Source organism: Nematolebias whitei, chromosome 5 (genome assembly GCF_014905685.2).
Source record: "Nematolebias whitei isolate Nwh7 chromosome 5, NemWhi1, whole genome shotgun sequence".
Taxonomy (NCBI): Eukaryota; Metazoa; Chordata; class Actinopteri; order Cyprinodontiformes; family Rivulidae; genus Nematolebias; species Nematolebias whitei.
Genome location: NC_056502.1, coordinates 18,328,650 through 18,351,017, shown reverse-complemented (window position 1 = coordinate 18,351,017; position 22,368 = coordinate 18,328,650). Strand labels below are relative to the sequence as shown.

Sequence of the window (22,368 nt, the reverse complement as noted above, 5' to 3'; positions counted from 1 at the left end):
AACCCATCCATCTATGCATCCATCCATCATCCATCCATCCAACTATCCATCTATCCATTCATGCATCCAACTATCTATCCAGCCACCCATTCATCCATCCATCTGTCTATCCATCTATCCATCCATCCATACATACATACATACATTTTTCCACCATCCATCCATCCATCCATCCATCTATCCAGCCACCCATCCATCTATCCATCATTTATCCATCTATCGACCCATCCAGCCATCTATCCACTGTCCATCCATCCATACATACATACATCTTTCCACCATCCATCCATCCATTCATCCATCCTTCCACCCAGTCTGACTTTAGTTTATTGTAGAATAAGTACAGTTTCACAACACATATTTTTTTCCTGACCAGGACATTCTGCACCAGGACTTGACTTGAGACCAATGGGACGTATGTATCATCTTTGCTGACTTCTGTTTTATCAAACTCTCTCAACTCACCACCACTTACTTCAAAAACACCAATAATCTGTAAGATGGCCATCTTCTCTCCAAAGGTCCACCCAGTTTTGGGCCTCGTTCTTTTGGTGGCCTGCCTCTGGACTATCCTGTTCGGTTTCCTCCCGGCCGACCGACGCCCAACAACATCCAAGCCATCTGTGTCCATGGAAACCACCGTCCCCGTTACCCAGACTCTTACTTTCCTCCCTCTTATTTTAGCAAACAGAAACGAAAGGCTGCAGCTGTGAACAACGCAGAGTCCTGGTTCGACTCGTGCTGCAAGATGAACCAGACGTTGGGGGTAGAGGGGACGCTGTGTTGCGCAACACTGGCTGTAAGTTTGTTCATGACAGCTCTTGTAGCCAATTCAGCAGTTTTAGTTTGTTGACAATTTGGTATCCTTTGTGTTGAAATTGTTATTCACTTGGATGCTTCCTTTTTGATTTTGAAGCTTTGACTTTAAACATACTCAATACAAACACCAACCAAAGCACAGGATAAAAACCATGTTATGAGATTGTAGTTATAGGAATAAAGTATCAGACCACTAACGTGTCCTTTCTTGAGACAGACACTGAATCTCTAGAAGAAACAACCTTATGCATTCTAAAAAAGTTAAATCTGGTCCTCTGGACATTAAAAAAAAAACCTTATGCATTATTTTATTCACAATTTGAAGTAATTGTTAAAAGGGTTTAAGCTGAAATGTAGCTAGACACAAAAAAGTCTGTATGTTTTGAAACCGTTTTGAAAAAAAAAAAAATCTTGAAACATTCTTCACATTCCAGAGATGATGGTTCCTACATTTTATCAAAGCTGAAGGCCTCGGGGTGTTTTCAGTAGATAACCCCAGTTAGACATAACAGGAATATTTGTTATGAATGCAAGGAAAGCAGAAAACCAGCAGCTGCACAAACTCAGCTGGGAGCACTTTCATTTGGAGCAATTTGCTTCAATTACTCTTCAATCTTGTTACTGTTTTCTTTTGGTCTTTTCTCCAGTGGGAGCATTCGGTGAAATTGTTCTGTGAGGAAGATTCATCGGTGAAGGATCGGCTTTACGAATGCTGCCGGAAAAGGGGCGATAAAAGACTGAACTGTTTCAGCAAGGATTCTCCAAACCCCAACTATGAGGCGACAGAGGAGCTGCCGGTGGAGCCGGTTCGGGCCTCCGCTGAGTTCCACTTCAAGCTCTCCGACTGCTCAAGGTTCGATGTTGTTTTCATTTTTATGTGACCTGGCTATTCAAATGATGATTAAAGCTTAATATTAATAATCTTGAAGTCACAAAACAAAAAAAAATGACATCAAATGCCTTAACGAACTTGACTATAGCAATAATCTGATTTGAAAAACAAAACAAAAAATAAACAAAAAACAACAACAACAACGATTAATTCATCCAGACAGCTGATAATGCTATTTCCAAAAAGTACTACATGTTTTTATTTGTTCCATTTGATTTCCTTCTAAAAATTAAGTACTTTATCTGCAGTTTATCTATTAAAACAACTTCCAGCCATCAGTAAATCTAGCTGTCAGGTAACAGTACAAACTAAAATGTCGAAACGTAACCAGCTGACAAATCTGCATGATTTGATGTGTAAATATTAAAAAGTGTTGATCAAAGAACAAGAAGGGTTGCAGAGGGAGAGCAGCACCCCCCTGATGGATGCCAGAGGACATTCGTGTCCGTGTACATAAGAGTTACAGAAAACAACTAAAACAAGTTTCATTTGGGGCTACATATGTTTAAATTATAATAATATGTTTGATATTATTATTATTAGTTTTTAATATTTGGTGTATACGGTTATATATCTGTGCACAAAAATGTAATAACCTTGAAATATTTCCTTTTCATGCCTCTACAGTATCTTGAATCTGTTTTGAGTTGAAGTGACATTATTTTGATTGACAAATTTGGACTTTATTTGAATAATATTGATAAATGGGGTTTTGTAAAACCATTCATTTGCTGCAGCGACGCTGATGAACGTAGCGTGCAAAAGATCATGATTGCAATTTCATAGAAATTGCAAAAAGCATTGCTGATGTCTGTATTTAGATAGCTTGGAGTGCCAGTGTGCATATTACTGAATACTTTTGGTATTTTAATGGTAAATGGACTGTACTTATATAGCGCCTTTTTATCTTATTGAGATGTTCAAAAGTGCTTTACACTACAATCTGTGTCCTCGCTGATTAGTCTCTTTAGAATGATTTGTTCAATTAGCTTTGTAGAGATCTAGTAGAGTGATGTATGAATGGGTAAATGAGGCACAGATTGTGTTGTAAAGAGCTTTGAGTGTCTTGATAAGATAAGGGGCTAAAGTGTAAATGAAAAAAAGTACAGTCCATCTACGTATATCTAGACAAAGAATAATCAGTGTTTTATCACATTCATACACCGATGGGACACACATCAGAGCAATGAGGGGTTCAGTGTCTTGCCCAGGGACACTTTAGCATGTGACTGCTGGTGGAATCAAACCCCCAACTCTTACATTGGAGGACGACTGCTCTAACCACTCAGCCACTTAATGTGTTCATTGTCATAGAAATTCTCTCAGCAATAATTAAACGTGCACACAGCACATCCCAACTTAAACACATTCTGTGATTCAGTTTCAGTTCAGTGACTGAATGCACTTTGCTTGTGCTCTGATTTTTATCATTAATGACAAACTGATGACATTTAGTCATAGATCAGGATTCATGCAGAATTAGTTAAAAGTATAAAATGGAGGGAAAATAACTGAAGTATACAGGCAACCGTATAAAACCGTCTTCATCTTTTATCTGTTCCCTCTTCAGGGGTCGCCACAGTGAGTCATCCTCCATCTAAATTTGTTTAATTCATCTTATGTCTTCTCTCCAACTACCTCCATGTCCTCTCTAACCAGATAAAACTGTCCAAACTGAGCAAATTTGTAACTCTTGGTGATGCTTTATGCCCGAAGGCTAAAAGCATAGGCCACAACATAGACTTTTTTTTTAAAGCTCTTAAATTTTTGTGGTTAAATATAAAAATAAATCCATTCCATCAAATACTCTTTTGAAATCTAACATGGTTTCAAATGTTCTAAAAGTGGGTTTATGTGGATCATTGTTTTCATGACTCAATGCAGCCATTTTCAGCTTTTCTTGCATTCTGCAGTAAAGCAATCCAAATGTAAAGAAAACTGAATCACGGAGAAGTGAAACAAAATTGCAAAACAGACCTCTTCATTTTAAATTAAACCTTAAGCTTGACTTAATGTTTAGATCTGCTGCTTTACCTTGAATGTTGCAGGAATCAGATGACTCCATTAAGTCTGAGAGCAACAGAAACAACAGAGGAGATCCCGTCGACTTCCCAGAATGCAGACATCCATTTTCCTCCTGGACGGCCTTCTGCAGACAACATTGACTCGGTGTGTGCTAACCAGAAGCTTCGGCCTCTTTATACCACCAAGTGTCTGTCCCATTCAGGCAACGAGCTGCTGGCTCGTCAGGTGAAGACCATCAACCGTTTGGAGAAAGGATTCAAACGTTGCTGCAAACAGAAGAACGGGGCCTCCGCCTGTGCTGACAAGAAGGTAAAACAAGTGGAGACTTAGTTTCTATTTGAATGATTTCTGATTATAGATTTAATTTCTTTGAAGTGGCGGGAGGAGATGAACAAGTACTGTTCGGCTCAGAAGGGGGATCAAGCGGATTTCCACTGTTGTAGGGGTAAAAAGGTGACTGATAGATACAGCTGTTTCCAGACCAGTTCTCCAGACCCACACTATAACAGAACTTCTGCCACTGAAGAGATCTCGTTTGACAAAATATGTGACTTCCACAACATCATTAAGACCAGGTAGGATTGTGCAGCATCTCTCTCACTGACTGGTTTCATTTGATGTCAAAGTTATAATGTAATAGCTTTGAGCAGCTGTTCAGACACTGAAGTGCATGTAAGTTGATGATAATGTAATTCTGTGTAGATTTCCTGGGTTTGCTCTGGAGCCCTTTGTGGAGCAATGCTGCCCCCTGCCGGGAGAAAACAAGAACAACTGTTTAGAGCAGAAGGTGAGTTGTCAAACTGGAAGTGACTCAATTCAAATTAAAGCAACCCAAATGACTTTCAAACAAAATGTTTACCTGTTTTTCCACGTGGCCTCGTTTTCTGAACGATATCAGCTCGAGGAAACATCTCAGAACTTGTGCTCCTCAAACAAGACTCCCTCTCCAGCTGTTCGACGTTGCTGCAAGATTCAATCACGTGAAGGGATTCCACAGTGTCTGTCCAAAGTCGTCATGGATGCCATCACCAGAGCAACACGTGTCCAGACGCAGAAGAAGAAGAAAATATGCCCTATCCCTTAAACCCATTGTTACCACTGAAGAAATTGAGAAACTTGCTCCAGAAGTTGTTTCTAATCACTGAAGACAATTAAGCAATGCAGCACAAATCCCATGTTGAGGTCTGAAACAGACAAATTGTATTAAAACTATAAACCTTCAAGCTTCATTTACTGCCAGCGTAAATTAATATGAAGCATTGTTGTCTTTAAGAATCAAACTAAACACCTTCAAATGCACTCCTTCACAGACTTGTTGAAGTACTACTTTCTTTTCATTGTTGCTTTTTGCATACTGCGTTTGAATAAAACTTGAGAAGTACAACATATACATATTTTCTTTTTTTTTTAAACATAGATTTGTATCAGAAGCTATTTTAATAAAAACCTTTTAAAGGCTTTCCTTGTGGGGTTATTGTGGGACATCTTGCAAGTTTATTAAAATGCAATAGCTGCTCATTTTTAAACCATTCACTAACTTTTTCTGGAATGAAGGCCAGGCAAAGATCAATCCACCATCAAACCTCTCATTTAAACCATGGTTTAAAGGAGAATTATTATTTTTTTTATTCCAGATAAGATCTGTTATACCTGATGGATTTTTATCATGAATATAGTCTTCTAGACTGAACAGCCTGAGACTGTTGATGGAACGACACCTGCACCCAGACTCTTCTACCACGAAGCTGTTGTAATGGGTGCAGTATGGGCATTGTGCAAGGCCTTCCCTGCAAAAGTCATTGTCTGGATGGGAGCTTATGTTGTCCTAATGTTGCAAAATGCCATTCCCACCCTTACTTATCCATACCATTTATTTAAAAAACATTTTAACAGTTTAAACATTTGATATGTTTAATATGTTCCATTTTATTTATTTATTATAATTCCACAACTGTATTTATTTACCTTTAACACCTTCACAGTTTTTTCATAATTGGAGTTGTAAGTTTTCTAAGCAAATTATTAAATAGAAAATGTAATTTTATAGCCTATTTGAATATTAAAAGCATAAAATGCCAACTAAAGCAAAAGGCTGGTCATGCATTGAGCTCAATATTTAACTGTTCCCCTTCCGGCCACTGGGGGCGCTGTTGTGCTGCTGCTGCATTTTCAAGGCAACCATCGGCGCTAATGGCGACTGCTGGAACCGCAGACTCGGGATCAACACTCCCGACAGGTACCATGTCAATTATTTTTCTCTTTTTATCTAAAAAAAGAAGATATAAAATAATCGTTCGAACCTTATATGGCAACCAGTACGATGTTGTTTGGTGGCTATCGTTTTTCCTCGTTAGCTAGCAGCTAGTTAGCATCGAGGATTTCAGCCCAACAAATGAAGCTGGCGCGTTTAGCTGCTTCTGGGGAATAAACCTTAGCGGTGGGGTTGCTGGAACTCCTGGGTCGCCGAAGCATATAGTTATTTTTATATTTTGGTAACATGTTAGTAACACAGGCTAAACTGTGTTTGTGTGTTTGGTATCAAGCCGGGTATCGTTACCGTTATGTTTTTACAACATGATGATGCAGCAGCACACCATGCTGTAGCTAAATTACCTTCAATAATATTTATAGGTTATAGGTCATTGAGTTTGCATCAGGATAATATTTATAGGTATTGTTTTCTCGTAAATTAAAGTTTTATTTGGATGACAGGAAATCGACTGGAGCAACCCTTCTTCATATCTTAACTCCTCTTCCTCACTGTGGTGAAGAGAAAATCCTCTTTTTAGTCACCTGCCCCCCCCAACAAAAAAATAGTTTTTATTTTCCGAGGTTTAATGTGGTGCCTCATCTAATGTGTATCGATCCGATTGATTTCCCTACGTTCCTTTAACCATGTACGCATGCGCGTCATGTTTATGAATTGGTCCATTCACTCAGTTGTCCCTGTTCAGATGATTAAAAAATAAAAAATAAAGCTTTTTTTTTTCCTGACTCACTTTCAGATACATTCACCCACTGTGAGTTGTGCGTGTCATTTTGCAGTAGCCACACAAACACATGCAGACACGTTGGGTTTCTTATGAGACAATGGGGACATACCCTGTTTCTCATCTAGTGTCTTTCCTGTGGGAGTTCTTCAGAAACAACCACTCAGTAGAAATCAGTGGGTCAAAATTGTGGCTTTCAGCCAGACTTGTGGCTTAAGTTGTAGTGCATATACAAAATAAAGCAAATTGTCAAGCGTGCTATTTCAGTCACTTGAGTGACGGCACCATGCATGCAACATTGGCCTTGTTTCCAATTATGGTGAGTAAATTGTACATTGACAGACTCGTCATTGGCTGAAAAGGTTGTAAAAAAGTGTGTACGTCCCATTAAATCTTTAGCTGCAGGCTACTTGTGAATAGGGTTGGCAGACTAGTATAGGAACAGATGGTTTTCCTGTTCTTGTCAAGCCCGCCACTGATGAGCAGAAGTCATTGTTAAGCAATTAGGTTGGTCTAATTCCTGCCCTAATTCTGGTGCACAATGTGTGCTATTACTAAGTTTCACTTTAAGCTTTGAGGAATTAGAAATCTTTATCACCTGCCACCTAAAGCGATTATGTTTTTACTCGTGTCTATATGTGAATGCTCGTTTGACTGTAACATTAGCAAGAAATCTCATGAAGCAGGGAACAAATCTCAAAGTAATCACTGAAAGTACATCTACAGTGTGTTCATTTTTGCAGTCAACCCCTTTTTATGATGAACCACAGCTAAGCAACATTAAGAGACACTAAATTGGCTATAACTCAGCCTATTTTAAAGACATCAAGCAAAAATTTGTTGTGGTAGTAGCTGAGAGTAGTCCCCAACATATCCTTAAAGCGCTAAAAGATCACACTAGATCTCACGAGACTGCACATAATGTTAAGCTTTCACCAAATGTAAAACTCTCCCATCATTTCTTGATATAAGACGATTTGATCTAGTTTTATATTTTTGCCTCTAGTTAAAACACCCAGATAAAAAAGTTCAGTATTTGGCTCTTAAATCCAGATAAAAGGTTTAAAAGCAAAACTAATGGACTCCTACTCTGAAGCTGAAGACGTTTCATGTCTGGAGTGTGCAGCATCCCGAGCTTTATGAGAGGCCTCGCTACGTCGAACTACTCACCCCTCGCAAAGGAGGGTGTTGTGAAAAAATAAATAAAACTTGTACAGAAACACGTGAGTTAATAAAAGATGTGTTCAAAAATGGTCTTTGAATTTGTTTATTGCAATAAACCTTGTACCGACAACCGTCGTACAGAATGCTTTTTCACACAGAGAGGTGTCAATGACAAAAAGTCCAGTCCAGCTTTATAGCTCTTGCACATGTGATTCAAGAAAGACAAAGAAAATGGGTCATGAATAAAAATCATTGTGCCCTGACAGTTTTCTGATAACTGGAGCTGATTGTTTTTGTACTCCATTCTGTTTAGATTATAACGAAGATCTACCGTAGTTAGACAAGACCTATCAATTATGAGATGTAATGTTCTATGTTGATAAACATGGGATGCATGATTCATCCTTATTTCACAATCACCTTGAGCACTGTATTTTTTCCACTGTGAAGACAAACACATAATGTTAATTTTATATTTAAGGTTAATATATTTAAGGTAACGTAAAAATGTTTTCTATAGCAAGGGTCGTTAGGGTCTTTGTTAGCCTGGCTCATGAGAATGCTTTGGTCACATGCGTGAATGTGTTAGAGTGGAATTGACTGGGAATCAGGCCAAATGCTTCATTGTAGGCTTGAAATCTGAGACCTCCTCCTGTTTAAAGTTGTTTTTCTCTCGTTTGACGTAAATGGCTGCTTTCGCACCCCTTTCAAAATATCTGTCTTCTCTGTCTAAAATATGGACGTTTTGGTTTCCCTTATTTATGAGGTGTAAGTGCACAGCTGAGTAATCCTGAAGAGCTGGCTCTCCTGTGCGGAGTCAATAGAAACGTCTTCAGCTACTGAGTAGAAATCCAGTTGTTTTGTTTTTTTAACTTTTTTTTTTTGGATTTATCATGTCCTGGATCACTGAGAATCTTCACCCGCCTGTTTGGCTCTCACAACAATTAGCCAGTTGGGGCTAATGATGTTCTGCTTCACAGATATTAGGACTCAGTTCTGGAGGAGGGCATTACAGCGAGGTATCCGCATGGGTCTGCCGTGTGTTTGTGTGTGAGAACAGAAACTGCATGGGTAGGGATGTTTTACATAATGAGAGGGAATGTGGGCAGACTGATGCCCATTTTTTTCCTGGTGGATTGCAGTGTGTCCCTGTTAAGGGTGCAGATGCATGGCTTAAAGTGAGTCTGCTTTATTATTAATAATACTCCCTCATTTCTTGTGCTGAAATAGCTTTTTACTCTGCATTCACTGCAGTGAACTTCTGAGGTGAAGAGTAGTTTGCAAAAGCAAGTTGGTAAATATAATTTTCACTTTTTGTATCATTCAGTTGTGGCGCAGTATGTTGCCATTGGTTACAGAGTAGAGACGATTGGCTAGTGTACGAGAGAGTGCGTTTTTAAATCGAGGTTTTCTCAGGACACAGTTGTATGGTGCTCCTACAAAACTTCTCTATGCAGGGTTTTGACCTAACCTTTGGTAATAATCCGCAACATTTTACACTTGCCCAGAGACATTTGACATCACCAGTTTTGTAGTCAAAATGAGCAACACACAGATTAATAATTTTTCTGAGTTCTCTAGTTTTGAACATTTTAAACATCGTTGGTGTTTAAAATCTACTTTAAATGGTAAAATGTAATTTTCTGTAGCATATAAAGTAAGGCGAGGTTAAAGACGAGACATTTTATCAGTTCTCCGTCAGGACATAGTGACGTTGACACACATCCTCTGGGAACAGATGAATATGGAGCAGCCACTCGGGGAGGGGAGGCGGGAGGTACCGGTAGTTCTAGTTTACATAGATATGCTGTATCGAATGCAGCAGTCGGTAACTGTGGCCACATTTAGGTCTGGGCTCATCGTTGCCCTGATAGTTTTCAGCCAAATGCTGGAAATAGCTCTGATGCTAATTAACTAGCAGATGTTTTTTATAAACGAGGCAGATTCCTCCTTCTCCATGACAAAAGCTTCCAGTTTAAACAGTTAAACCAGTACATTTTAAGCATCTTTGTTACTATTACTGCATGTTTTTGTTTGTTTTGTTTTTTGATTATTGTGATTTTTAATAAAAATGGGTGTGGACAAAATTTAAAAAAAGTATTCATTCTGTGTTCATTTTCCTCTGTAGCTTCTCAAGACATTACCTTTTTTTATAATAAATGTTTAAGAGTAACTTTTCTTTCTCTCTTCAGGGACCAGCAGCATTCGAAAAATGGCCCCTGCAGAGGTAAGGTTGCCAAGTTTTGTCCTAAAACCTATTTGCAGTAAGTAAAGTTAATGTTGAACCTGTCAAGGAGCCGAGGGCAAGTTGAGAAACATGAAGCTTACAGCCACAGATTGGAGATACCAGTTACTAAAATTTTACTATGAAGTGTTAAATGGACTATAACAGGGGTTTCACAATTTTTCTGTAGTTGTATAAAAGTCATAACTGAGTATCTGTTAAAACTTTATAATAGTAAACCTCAGAGAAAACATTTAATTAATCACCCTTTGTCTTCACAATTTGACTGGTTGAGAATTCTGTACTCTGATTTGTTTGACATATTACCATAGGTTTGTGGTAATTAGTTTATTCTTTATGATTTAAAGTTCCCACAGTGGCAAGCTCTTGGTTTTTTGTGTTTACACCCCACAAATCCACGTTAGACCATGTCTGATTTATATTTTCTGTCCCTCTCCTAAGGTGCCTGGCTCTTCAGGCACAACTCAAAGTATGAAGAAGACCATTGGGCACCGGGGCGTTGAGACAACAACAGGAGAGACCACGTACAAAAAGGTGGGTCAGTGAGCAAGAAGTAGGAACAAATGTATTATCATTCCTTAATTTTCTTTAATTATTAACTCCGTTTTTTCTTTAGACTACATCGTCTGCCCTAAAAGGTGCAATCCAGTTGGGCATTGCACACACAGTGGGCAGCTTAAGTCAAAAGGCAGAAAGAGATGTTCTCATGCAGGACTTTGTGGTGGTTGAAAGCATCTTTTTCCCAAGGTTGGTAACACTTAGCTTAAAGATAAAGTAAAACACTGTGCTGAATTAGTCATATTTTATACAGATGAAGCAAAGCTCAATGGACATTCAGTCTCTTGCTTTCTCTGTCTGGTTTGTTTCCAGTGAAGGCAGTAACCTGACTCCTGCTCATCACTACAGTGACTTTCGCTTTAAGACCTACGCTCCTATTGCCTTCCGTTACTTCAGAGAAATGTTTGGCATCCGGCCAGACGACTACCTGGTCAGTACTTGCACAAAGCACCACCTGCCATCCGCTCTTTTTATGCCTTTGTGTTCATGGATATTTATTCAGTGACTTTTATGCATTTATTCCAGGAGCTTACATCATTTGGTGCATGGAACAATGACTGTGAATTTTTTGTTTGTTGGATGGATATTTGTTTTAGAGCTACTTTATTGTTTGTATTATAGTATAAGTTGCTTTGTTTGCTGTGCTGTCTTACTTGACACAGAGAGCCTAAATCATGGTCTTAATCACAGTCATAAATATTCTTGTGTTTTTCTCTGAAATCCTTTTTTCTAATATATGCATTGAAGAAGCCTCCATCAAATAAAAACATGTTTCTGTAGTTGAGCAATGGTTTTAAGTAACTGTAACGACTAATCTATTACATCAAGATGTGTTTTTGTTTGTCTTTGTTCTATAGCTATCATATTTCTTACCGTTTTTTTAGACTAAAGAAGATGTCAGAGTGTATAGTAATACAGTTTGTTTTGCTTCTTTAAAGTATTCTTTGTGTAATGAGCCACTGATCGAGCTGTCAAACCCTGGAGCCAGCGGATCCATCTTCTATGTTTCTAGTGATGATGAGTTTATCATCAAAACGGTTCAACACAAAGAGGCAGAATTTCTCCAGAAACTCCTACCAGGTTACTTCATGGTGAGTCTGGAGAAAGTAGCAACTTTTGAGTGTGTTTAGACAGCTAATTTTATTTTTATGCACTAAATAGAATATTTATAAATGAAGGAGGGTTAATTTCATGCCATGGTTCTTCTACTTAACCTTTTAAAATGACAATACATTTATTGGGCCCTCTGATAAAAGTCCAATAAAAATGCAATTTATAAACAAGTTTTTTTTTTTTTTACTTCCACTGCATCAAATCTTTTCAATAACTTCAGACCCAACAAAAAATATAAAGATTTTAATTATTTTTCTATTCACATTTTTAAACCTCGTCATAAAAACCTGTGATTTGTTTTTTCTATGGGAAAAACACAAAATATGCAATATTTTCAACAATGTGCAAAGTGAATTATTTGGTATGAGGTTATTCTAGCCTTGACTAGATCAATAATTGATAACATTGATTTTAATATATTATTTTTAGAGAAATGACAGTTTATATATATATATATATATATATATATATAAACCACACACCTTTCACCCCAAGGCACAAAACGGTCCCTCCTGAAAATTGTCATAAAAATGCTATAAATCACTTTTTTATCTACTTTACTGCATAAAATATTTTGATAACTTCAGACACAATCATAGAGATATATTTTTTGTTTTATTCTTTGTTTTTATGCCCTTTTCATCATGAGTGTTTACAAATCAAGGCATATTCTACAGATCATGGTGAGGTGCATTTTACATGCATGTGCTCCACATTTCGTGCACTGGTTCCACACTCTTTTGTGCTGTGGCCACAAGACACTGCCTCTGCTTTCCGCAGGGCCCTTGCTGTGTCTTCTTTTCCTCTTTCTCATCGTTGTCCTGGTCTTGTAGAACCGGCTAGCTGCAGACGGTCCTCTGGGCAAACGGCTCCTCTTTGCTGTGGCCGGATCTGCGGTGGTCTGGCTGAGACAATTTGTCATCAAACTCCAGGGCCAGATTCATCTGCAAATATCTCTTCTGGGACATTGCTGCATCGATTGCACGGGCTGTCTCATTGTCCCACAAGCTTTTTGTTGATTCGTGTTGTGACTTGAACATCCTGCCTTGATCAGCAGCCCCATGTAGACCTGCAGCTCCTCCACACTAACATCCTTCCATTCACTCACTGACCTCTTCCCCTGCAGGTTTGTGAAGAACATGGTCAGCTGCTGAGTGTCCTCAGTGAAGAAAAAGGTCAAATGTACCCTCAGGGCTACTGATCCTAGCAAGTGCAAAATAAGTTGGCCCTGGGGTCAAGATAGAAGGGGGTAAAATGCAGAGCCTCTTCATGTATGGGAGACCACAGGATTTCCCCATTTTTTTATTTCCATGGAGAGGTGTCATTCTCCATTGCATGTTCCTCTTCTTCCTCGTCCTCCTCATCTGAGCTACAAGGCCCCTCTGTGACTGGCGGGAATTCCTCCCCTGATCCTTCCTGGTCCTCAGAGAAATCTTCACTGCTACTATCTTCCTCATGCTCATCTTCCTCAGAGGACTGCAAAATTGCAACTAGCGTTTCCTACTATCATGGCTGTCTGCTAGAGAAATGACCAGTCAGACAAGACTGCAAACTACTCTTGTAGACTTCAAAACATGCACCTGCATAAACATATTGCACCACGTGTCCATTTGACATGACGCAAATGGTAAGATCGCTCCTCCCACGCTGAAATGTAATCCAGTGTGAGCTAACAGACAAATCAACAAGATAGCTGTAATGGCAGAGGTAGTGAAGCTCACAGCGTTACTGAGGCATCTGGTGAGGCAAAAAACATTACAAAGATACTATGGTAATAACTTGAAATACCAGTTACTGCTTGTTGACATGCTTGTCTAACATTTTACTGTTCAAGATGAAATGTAAAAAAGCTATTTGTTAGATTTAAAAAATAAATAAAATATGTTATGGCATAAATTTGTTATTCCAGTGTTTCCCCTACCATTATACAAGCAGGGCACCTTGCCCAGTCAACAGAACAGAGCCCCCCCCCCCACACACACACACACCTGCCAGCACTGATGTAACCGTACCACTCAAAAACGTTCGGTACAAACAGTGCACAACAGATGCCCTCCCTCCCCCCAGTCGATAAAAATCACGGGAGATAAGAGCGCCCTGCCAAGGCAAGTAAACTAGGGGAAACACTGTATTCTGTATGTTCTTACTTAATATGTGCACGAGTGCTGGCAGAGACTTGATGGGGACTTTTGTTTAGCTGTGTCAGTCATAATCGTGGTACCTGCATTGCCGAACACTTATAATTGTCCATATTGGGACATTTTTTAGAACCTCCAACTTGTGGAAGTTCTTATCATTTGTAATTAATAATTATTCATTTAAATTTAAGAAAATAATTTATTTGTACAATTTTTCATATTCTTTCTCCCTTCCAGAATATAAACCAAAACAAGCGAACCCTGCTCCCGAAATTTTATGGACTGTACTGTGTTCAGGCTGGAGGGAAAAATATCCGTATTGTTGTCATGAACAATCTTCTGCCTCGGATCATCCCCATGCACCTCAAATACGACTTGAAAGGCTCCACCTATAAAAGACGAGCTTCTCCTAAGGAACGAGAAAAGACTGTCCCCATTTACAAAGACCTGGACTTCATCCAGGACATGCCTGATAGCCTGCTGCTGGAAGCAGACAACTTCAATGCTCTGTGCAAGACGATTCAGAGGGACTGCTTGGTGAGTGTCACAGGGACAATTGTGTTGTTTTTTCATAGACTGTTATTCCAGTATCATGCTCTGAAGTGTGCTAAAATAACTGACTTGTTAGCTGCTAAGGACCGTGTCTTTAGCGATATGATAAGCTGCTGCTTTATTAATGTTGCGCTATCTCTCACACTGTTCCTCTCATAAGGCACAGCACGGCTAAATGAGTTTTGACCCGTGGTTTGTCTCAGGGAAGGAGGCTGAAGTCAGTCTTAACGTTTTAAATGGTGAAAAAGATTCATAGTGCCAACTTTTGTCGGGACTTGTTTTTTGCATTGTCTACAGAAAACATTTTTCTGCTGCTCATCTGACAATTTAAATCCAACCACCTCCAAATAACAGCCATTGTTTATCTTTTTGCTCAGCAGCTAAGCTGCTCTTCGATATCTCCCATTTACTTGTTGTGCTTAAACTCCTGCCCACCTGGAGAAGCAGGAAGCGGAAGGAGCGCGCGAGAGTGAGGGGCTGGGTTTGTATTCAGTGAGGGAGAAGAAGGGGCCACGTGCAGTTGGTGCAGACAGGGGAAAAAGACCGATTTTCAAGTCTAATGATACTCGATGGTTGCGATAGAGCCATTTTAACCATCGTAAATTGAAAAACTTGCAATACATTGAGTGTATTTGATACAGTACATTACCCAGCCCTGCTATGGATGGCTTTGATATACTCTTACCCGTTATTTGTATGTATCACAACTAATATACAGCGTTGGATTGAAGTGTGTTTTTTTTTTTTACCAAATTTTGTTGAACAAGTAAATTTCCTACTGATACAGTTCTAAAAGTCTTGGAAAAATGTTTGTCTCATGGAAACAAAATCTTGGATGGCACTGGAGTTGTCACACTCAACCAACATCATCCATCTGTCCATTATCTGCCACCTGTTTTAGAGTCATCGTGGGGGCAGCAGCTAAAAAAAAACCTATATCGGATTTGGACCACATTAGCCTGCAGTGTGAATGTAGCCTTAGTCTCTCCAGCACTTCCTGGGTCTTTCCTTGGGTCTCCTCCAGCTTGAACATAACTGGAACACCTCCCCTGGTGTCCAGGGTTCATGCTTACCAGTTGCCAGAACCATCTCAACTGGCTCCTCTGGATGTGGAGTAGCAGCTGCTCTACTCATAACTTTCTCCTGGACAACTGAATTTGTCTCTTAAGATAAAGCCCAACTACCCTGCAGAAAAAACACATTTTGACCACCTGCACTTGAGATGGCGTTCTTTCTGTCACTACATAGTTTGTTACTATAGGTGAGAGTAGGAGCATAGACTGATGGGTAAATGGAGAGCTTCGCCTTGAAGCTAAACTCTCGTCATCACAGTGGACTGGTATAGAGTTTGTAATACTAGCTACCGAGCCGTCTGTCAGTCTCATTCCCCGTTCTTCCATCACTCATGAAGAAAACCCTGAGAGACTTAAAACACCTCCACTTGAGGCTAACTGGAGAGGATAGTCCACCCTTTTGGCCTTAGATTTGGAGGTGCTGATCTTTGTCCCATCTGCTTCACACTAAGCTGCAAACCGCTCCAGTGAGAGCTGGAGATCATGGCACAGTGATGCCACCAGGAGAAATCCTGATGCTATTGAACCTCACCTCTTCCGTCTCTGGCTGCACCTTAAAATTCTGTCCATAGAAGTTGTGAACAGAGTCGGTGACAACGGGCAGCATTAGTGGAGTCTGACTCTCACTATGAAGTGAGGAGGTCCGACTTATTGGTAATGCAAACCAGACTCTCGCACCATTTGTATGTTGCCTTGATGTGAGTTTCTTTTTTTATTTTCTTCTTTGGTTGTTGTTTTAACTCTAGAAAAGTTTAAAATATTTGTTTTGTGACAGAATGCGACTTCTTTTGAGCATTTGCATGTTTTATTCAGCTCCTACAGAGTTTCAAGATCATGGATTACAGTCTGTTGATGGGTATCCACAACATGGAGCAGGCAAGTCGAGAGCGGGAGCGCAGTGGGGGCAGCTCGAGAGACGGTGCGGTGTTGGAGGGTCCTGTGACCCCAGATCAGCGTCGGCCTCAAACTCAGAAAAGTTTGTACTGCACAGCCATGGAGTCCATCCAGGGGGAAGCGCGAGGGAAGGGAGCCTTGGATTCAGAGGATCAGTGAGCGCTTCTGTTTGAGCCACTTGTGTGTTTGTAGTGAAATCTTCAGTTGTGGTACTGACAATCAAATAACACGTTTATCTGACCATGACTTTTCAGTGTGGGAGGGATTCCAGCTCGCAATGCAAAAGGAGATAGGTTGCTCATCTACATTGGCATCATCGATATTCTCCAGTCCTACAGGTAGGTGTTTTGGGATTTTGAATGAAATCTTTATTAAATACCCCTGTTATCAACTGAGAAAAGAACAAATCAAGGGTAAACATGCATGTACATTGCACTGAGTAGTTTTATTGTTGTTTATACGATTTAGATTTATTAAGAAGTTGGAACATTCTTGGAAAGCTTTGGTCCATGATGGGGTAAGAGTTGAACTGTGTTATATACTGAATTTAAAGTATCAGTGCAAAGCAGACTAACGAATAACACTACTGAAGACATTATAAATAATTGTTCACAAATAAAAGCAGTCGTTGAAAACTTATGTTTTATACTTGAAAGATATTCTATGTCTCATGTTGTAATATTGTTGCCGTGCCCTTTTTTAGGACACTGTTTCAGTTCACAGACCCGGCTTCTATGCAGAACGTTTCCAACAATTTATGTGCAGCACGGTGTTTAAGAAAATTCCACGTAAGTATGCATACATGTCCTGAAGCACGCTGAATAATCCAGGTAAAAAAAAAATTAGGTCCTCTGGACATATTCTTTGGAAGAATCTATGAAGAGGACCTGACTTAACTTTTTAGATTTGCATACATTTGTTTATTCACATATTAAAAGTGTGTTACATCTGAGGTTTGAGTCAATCATAATCTTCTGGCTTATTTCATTTTCCAGTTAAGCCATCTCCATCTAAGAAGAGCCGAAGCGGAGGTCAAGGAGGGCTTAGAAGGGCCCCCACTCTGGGGGCTCCCACCCCACTCTCCCACACAGGAGGACAGTATTCTGGCGAATCCAGATTAGTTTATCACAGTCATTTTAGAAGCACAGAGTCAGAGGCTGACAGTGGTAAGAGTCGATCTTTCGCTATTTGTGCAATCACACAAAATAAATCTGTGAATTATCAGCTTACATATCTATTCATGTCTGTATCCAGATGTAACTTTCAGTAATATTTGCTTTAATTTTCCTCCTTTTATTTATATGTCTGTTAAAAGACAGACATATTATGGGATAATCTCCATCCATTCGTACATAAACTTTCTCTTGTCCTGCCCATAACATGATCCGCCCAAGATAATTTAACGTGTTGCATTTAATGTGAACTTTTCATCAGCTTCAAGGTCAAGATCACAAGTCAAAGTTGGATTGTATACAAGGTCTTTGCTTGTCTGGGCCATTGCTATAGATCGCTGTATAACAGCTCGTCAACAGGCGTATCACGTGCCGTATGTGGTGTTCTTGTTAACAGGCGTTCAGTTGGACAAGCCAGATCTGGTTCCAAGAACTCCTCCACCATTTGACAACCCTGCTGATGTGGAGGGCAACCTGTCCACCTCATCACTGGGCAGCACAGGAGTTTCCGCCACCTCTCCTCCACTACGGTAGAATCCTCACACCCTAATCATACTTTTGCACTGTTTTTACTTCGTCTGGTCTGACCATGACCGTCCTCTGCAGGTCCGTTGGCGTGGAGGTGCACAAATCAGCAAACACAGACCACGACCAGGGACCCTCTCATAGGTAAACTAATACAGACTAGACCTGTTATAGAACTATAAATGCCTACTTTTTATCTCTTTTTAAACTAATTCTCTAAAAAAATCCATTAAAAACTGAAGGTTTGCTTTACTTTGTATTATACTGTATTGTAATATGATAAATAAACAAGAGTCTTCATTAGGCACTCATAGAAAACACAGACCTCTCACTGCAGCCTTTTTTAATCCAGGTTAATTTTTTTAACTTTTTACTGCCCACATTCAGAAAAGTTTTCACATGTTCTAAGTTATTGACGCATCGGTTTTCAACACGTTTTGTTCTCAAGTTCCTGTGGTGTCGTGTAAAGTGTCAAACAAAAGTTGGGGGGTGCTTTTGAAAAATATCAAGAAAGTTCATCTCTAAATCAGACTTACAAAAAATATTTTTTAATACAGACATAAAATTTTGGCGGTTAATGGCTTCACTGAACTGGTTTATTGGAACTTTGTCAATGGGGGGGGGGGACTTTTTTTAACTCAAGAAAACCTAGTATTTTACAAGGATCTTTTATAAGTATGCAGACTCGATTTTGATGTTTTGTGGTGAGTGTGTGAGAAGAACACGCGGTGTTTGGTTTTTTTTTGTCCCCTTGATTGTGTAAATCACATCAGCCTGTTAATTACACTTTCTTTGTGCCAGTTTTGGGGCAGAAGGATCTGCTGAGAATTCAGGTAACCTGTCTGGAAATGAAGATGTAGTTTCTCTGACGGACATCATCCCAGAGACTAACCTCTAATTTGTAAGTCCAAATTAATATTTTAAATGTTATCACTGAAGCAGCCGGTGTTTGTTTACAAACTTGTTACTGATGGTAGTTTCCATTTTACAGTGAAGAAAAACAAAAGAAGCTGACCTGGTGCCATCTATGAAGAAGAGGCACCTCTGGATGTGATGAGAAGGACAGCATGAATGAAATTCATCAATCCAAAGCTCTTGATTGCACCCACATTGTTTTTTTCACCACTGCAGTATAAACAGGAGCTAAGTGGTGGTAGAGAGTTTACAAAATCAACGAGAGCAGGGATGAGAATACAGGATGCGGTAGACTTCATCAACCCTGTCTCTGTCCACATTTGTCCACACCTGTCCCAAAGAACTTTTTAGACCCTAAACATGGCTGCTCTGTTGTAGCTGCAGCAGTGTCACATTAAATAAAAAATAGGGGCTGTATATTGTCCCTCATCAACACTGGATGATGAGGGACCAGCCCTGTCTACATCATGAATAGACGTGCGTAGGCAGAGACATTTCAACAGGAACTCACTCACTTCAGAGCACATGAAGGGCGTAGCCTCAATAGATCGGTGAACTGTTTGCTTTCTGTGAGTGCGTTCACGTTTCTGTGACCTAATGCACCGCTCATGCTCGTACATCTCCCCATCAAGGAGACGACCCTGAACCGACGGTGTAATTATTAGAAATCGTTCAGTCAACACTTGCTGCTGTCAGCTTTGCAATCAAGTATGCATTCTTCTCGTTTAAATACAGTATTTGTTCAAAGTTCAGTTTTGAAAGGATAGCAAATGGGTTGAACCGAACCCGACGAGCTTGTTTTGTTTCATGTTTTAAGTTATTCTCGTGGAAGTCACAGTGACATTACCCAGATCTCGCCACTGTCGAATGTATATCACGTTTTGCATCAAATGTTTCTTATTAAAACGGCAATCCACATTTATAAAACCCTGAACATCTCTCCCACTAATGTGGCTGTACGTGTTGAGTATGAAATACAGAGCAAAGAGTTCTTTAAAGTAGTGCTGGACAATAGATGCTGTTACATTTTTTATTAGTATAAGTGTTTAATTTATTATCCGTTACGTTTGTGTTTTTCCCCGTGTTTCTTGCATATAGTTGACATTAGTGCGTTAGCTGCGCATAGAAACTTGCCTTATCACTACTGCTGAAGTCATCAAACTTCCACTTGTTTGTCTGAACCAGCTGATCAGTTCTGAAGGTTTATAGGCATTTCAAATTTCAATTTGAACACTAACGCTACCACCTACCTGATCATCACTAATCTGATTTATCAGCACGGCTATAAAAAAATCCCTCGACGTCAGCGAGGATGTCTAAATAATTTCTGCTGGTTACAGAAATGACATTTGCCCTTATTAATTCTTGGACCAATATCACTTAAAGTTGAATGTGTTGAAGGTTATTTTATTGTTTTTTACTTCAGTATTTATGCATTTCCTTCTAAAATCACTTGCTTATTATTTCATACCTAGTGACTGTAGCAAAACTTGACTTCATCTCATCTTCGGATTCTTTTTGTTACATTGGGAAGCACACGTGGTCTATGCAGCAGAGAGGGAAAGTGAGTTAATAACAATAATACATTCATTAATGCACAGAGGTGAGGACTTTAGAACTGAGTGTTTGGTACTCTGAACAAGTACTAGCGCCAAAGAGAAAAGCCAGTAGAACTGAGTTTTGTTGTTGTTGTTGTTTTGGCATGGTCAGCTTGATGTGATGCACTCCTACATGGACTGATGGGTTGTCTATGCTAAAAACACTGGGTTGACCTGTGTTTTAATGGTCTGTCACGAAACTGGATGTTTGCTTTTTTTGTTGAACAATTTCATTTTTGAGGGGGTGAGTGTTTTGACTTTAATTTATTTGTCAAACATATTATTTCAAAACTTAACCCTACATTCCTAAAATAAAAACATTTATGTACTACATTTGTATAAGCAGAGAATAATGGACGGATGGACAGACTGCATTTGTAGTGGCGTTTTGAACCTGCTATTTATCACCTTTTATGCTTTAGGTGTTTCTGGTATTAAATAAAAATGTTAAATATTGTTCATTTCAAACTCCAGGTGAAAACTCTTGAGAATCTGAGTCTGATAAAGTAAAAAAAAAAAAAAAAAAAATCCAGTTTGTTTGGTGACACCAGGAGTTATTTTTTGGGGGTAACTTTTTAAAAATAGTGGTTAGTTTTGGATGCAGAGCTGAGTTGGATTTGTACCACATCATAGCACAAGAAAAACATCCTTTGGTGCTCTAAGGGTGCAGGCAGCTGTAAACACTACAGTGATATGGAAGTAATGCAATATGAGTCTGCCACCTGTCAGCCTGAAGCTATATTTATTATTCTGACTGATTTCTGTAGGCTGAGATGATAAAAGTTGTATGATTGTAAACGAACTATACTGACAGAAGGATGTCTGCAACTTTATAGCTTATATTGCCTATAAAGAAGGACTATTTGACAATTTCACCTTTTTATATTTAACGTTTAGATTGTGATATGATGGCTATATACTCTCCATGACATTTTCTGGATGGTTATTCTTCCATTTTTCTACATGAATGTTTCACATGGCTTATGAGCCAGTGTTGCTGGTTGTTCTATATGCTTCAATCGCTATATTTTTACAGTGTATGAAATGTGTATATGTACATATAAGTCACAAAAATGCCTTCTCATACAACATGAACTGCCTGTTCCTCCTGCCATGATTCAGTTACAGTATGTGGTGGTGATGTTTTCATGTCTGATTTTAAAGAAATAAAAATACTTTCTAAAACGTTGTTTTGATGTGTTACATACTACTATTACTATTACACGTTGAAGACCTGATCATCTTGTGGAGTTTTCCAATTATTCATGTCCTGGGGTGAAGTTCTTGTCTTCCACACAATGACCAGAGTGACAACATAGTCCCGGATGTGGATCTGAGCAATCGTAATGAAAAAATCATGCAAATATTGATTCTGAGAAGTGACTCATAAATGATTGGTTACCATCAAAAACTACCACCACAAGAGAACGTGCTTCAGAACGGGGCTATATCAGGTCTTTGTAGGATTTTGCTGAATTAGCCTTTTTTTTGTGACCTATACTAGAAGGACTTCTCTTTGTTACTTTACATCTACTGAAAAACAAATTGGGCCTGTTTTATTGTTCTGTCCTCCACTTATCACTCCAGTTTCCTTTAGTTTTTCTTATTGACAAGATGCACACCAGGCTAAGATTTACCCTTTTTGCTAAAAAGTTTTTAAGAATCAATTTATTGTTGCAGAACTACAATTTTATG

The 22,368-nt window shown here is 39.2% G+C and overlaps 2 protein-coding genes across 2 annotated transcripts in view; both read left to right on the top strand.

Moving 5' to 3' along the window:
• ecm1b (extracellular matrix protein 1b) overlaps window positions 1–5,122 on the top strand; it is a 13,586-nt gene extending 8,464 nt beyond the window's left edge. Inside the window, exons 5-11 of the mRNA XM_037676951.1 lie at window positions 377–415; window positions 522–799; window positions 1,467–1,672; window positions 3,760–4,045; window positions 4,112–4,311; window positions 4,439–4,523; window positions 4,635–5,122. Of these exons, the coding sequence (XP_037532879.1) occupies window positions 377–415; window positions 522–799; window positions 1,467–1,672; window positions 3,760–4,045; window positions 4,112–4,311; window positions 4,439–4,523; window positions 4,635–4,820 (1,280 nt within the window). The 3' untranslated portion in view covers window positions 4,821–5,122. The remainder of the gene's footprint in view (window positions 1–376; window positions 416–521; window positions 800–1,466; window positions 1,673–3,759; window positions 4,046–4,111; window positions 4,312–4,438; window positions 4,524–4,634) is intronic.
• A 760-nt stretch (window positions 5,123–5,882) lies between these two features.
• LOC119409404 (phosphatidylinositol 4-phosphate 5-kinase type-1 alpha) lies at window positions 5,883–21,701 on the top strand. The gene is made up of 17 exons (XM_037676287.1): window positions 5,883–5,972; window positions 8,871–8,909; window positions 10,083–10,117; window positions 10,577–10,669; window positions 10,752–10,882; window positions 11,006–11,123; window positions 11,632–11,784; window positions 14,182–14,481; window positions 16,383–16,618; window positions 16,718–16,801; window positions 16,932–16,980; window positions 17,167–17,251; window positions 17,459–17,629; window positions 18,033–18,165; window positions 18,242–18,304; window positions 18,962–19,061; window positions 19,152–21,701. Exons 1-16 carry the CDS (start codon window positions 5,927–5,929, stop codon window positions 19,056–19,058), a joined length of 1,833 nt encoding a protein of 610 aa, XP_037532215.1. The 5' UTR covers window positions 5,883–5,926; the 3' UTR covers window positions 19,059–19,061; window positions 19,152–21,701.
• The last annotated feature ends 667 nt before the right edge of the window (window positions 21,702–22,368 follow it).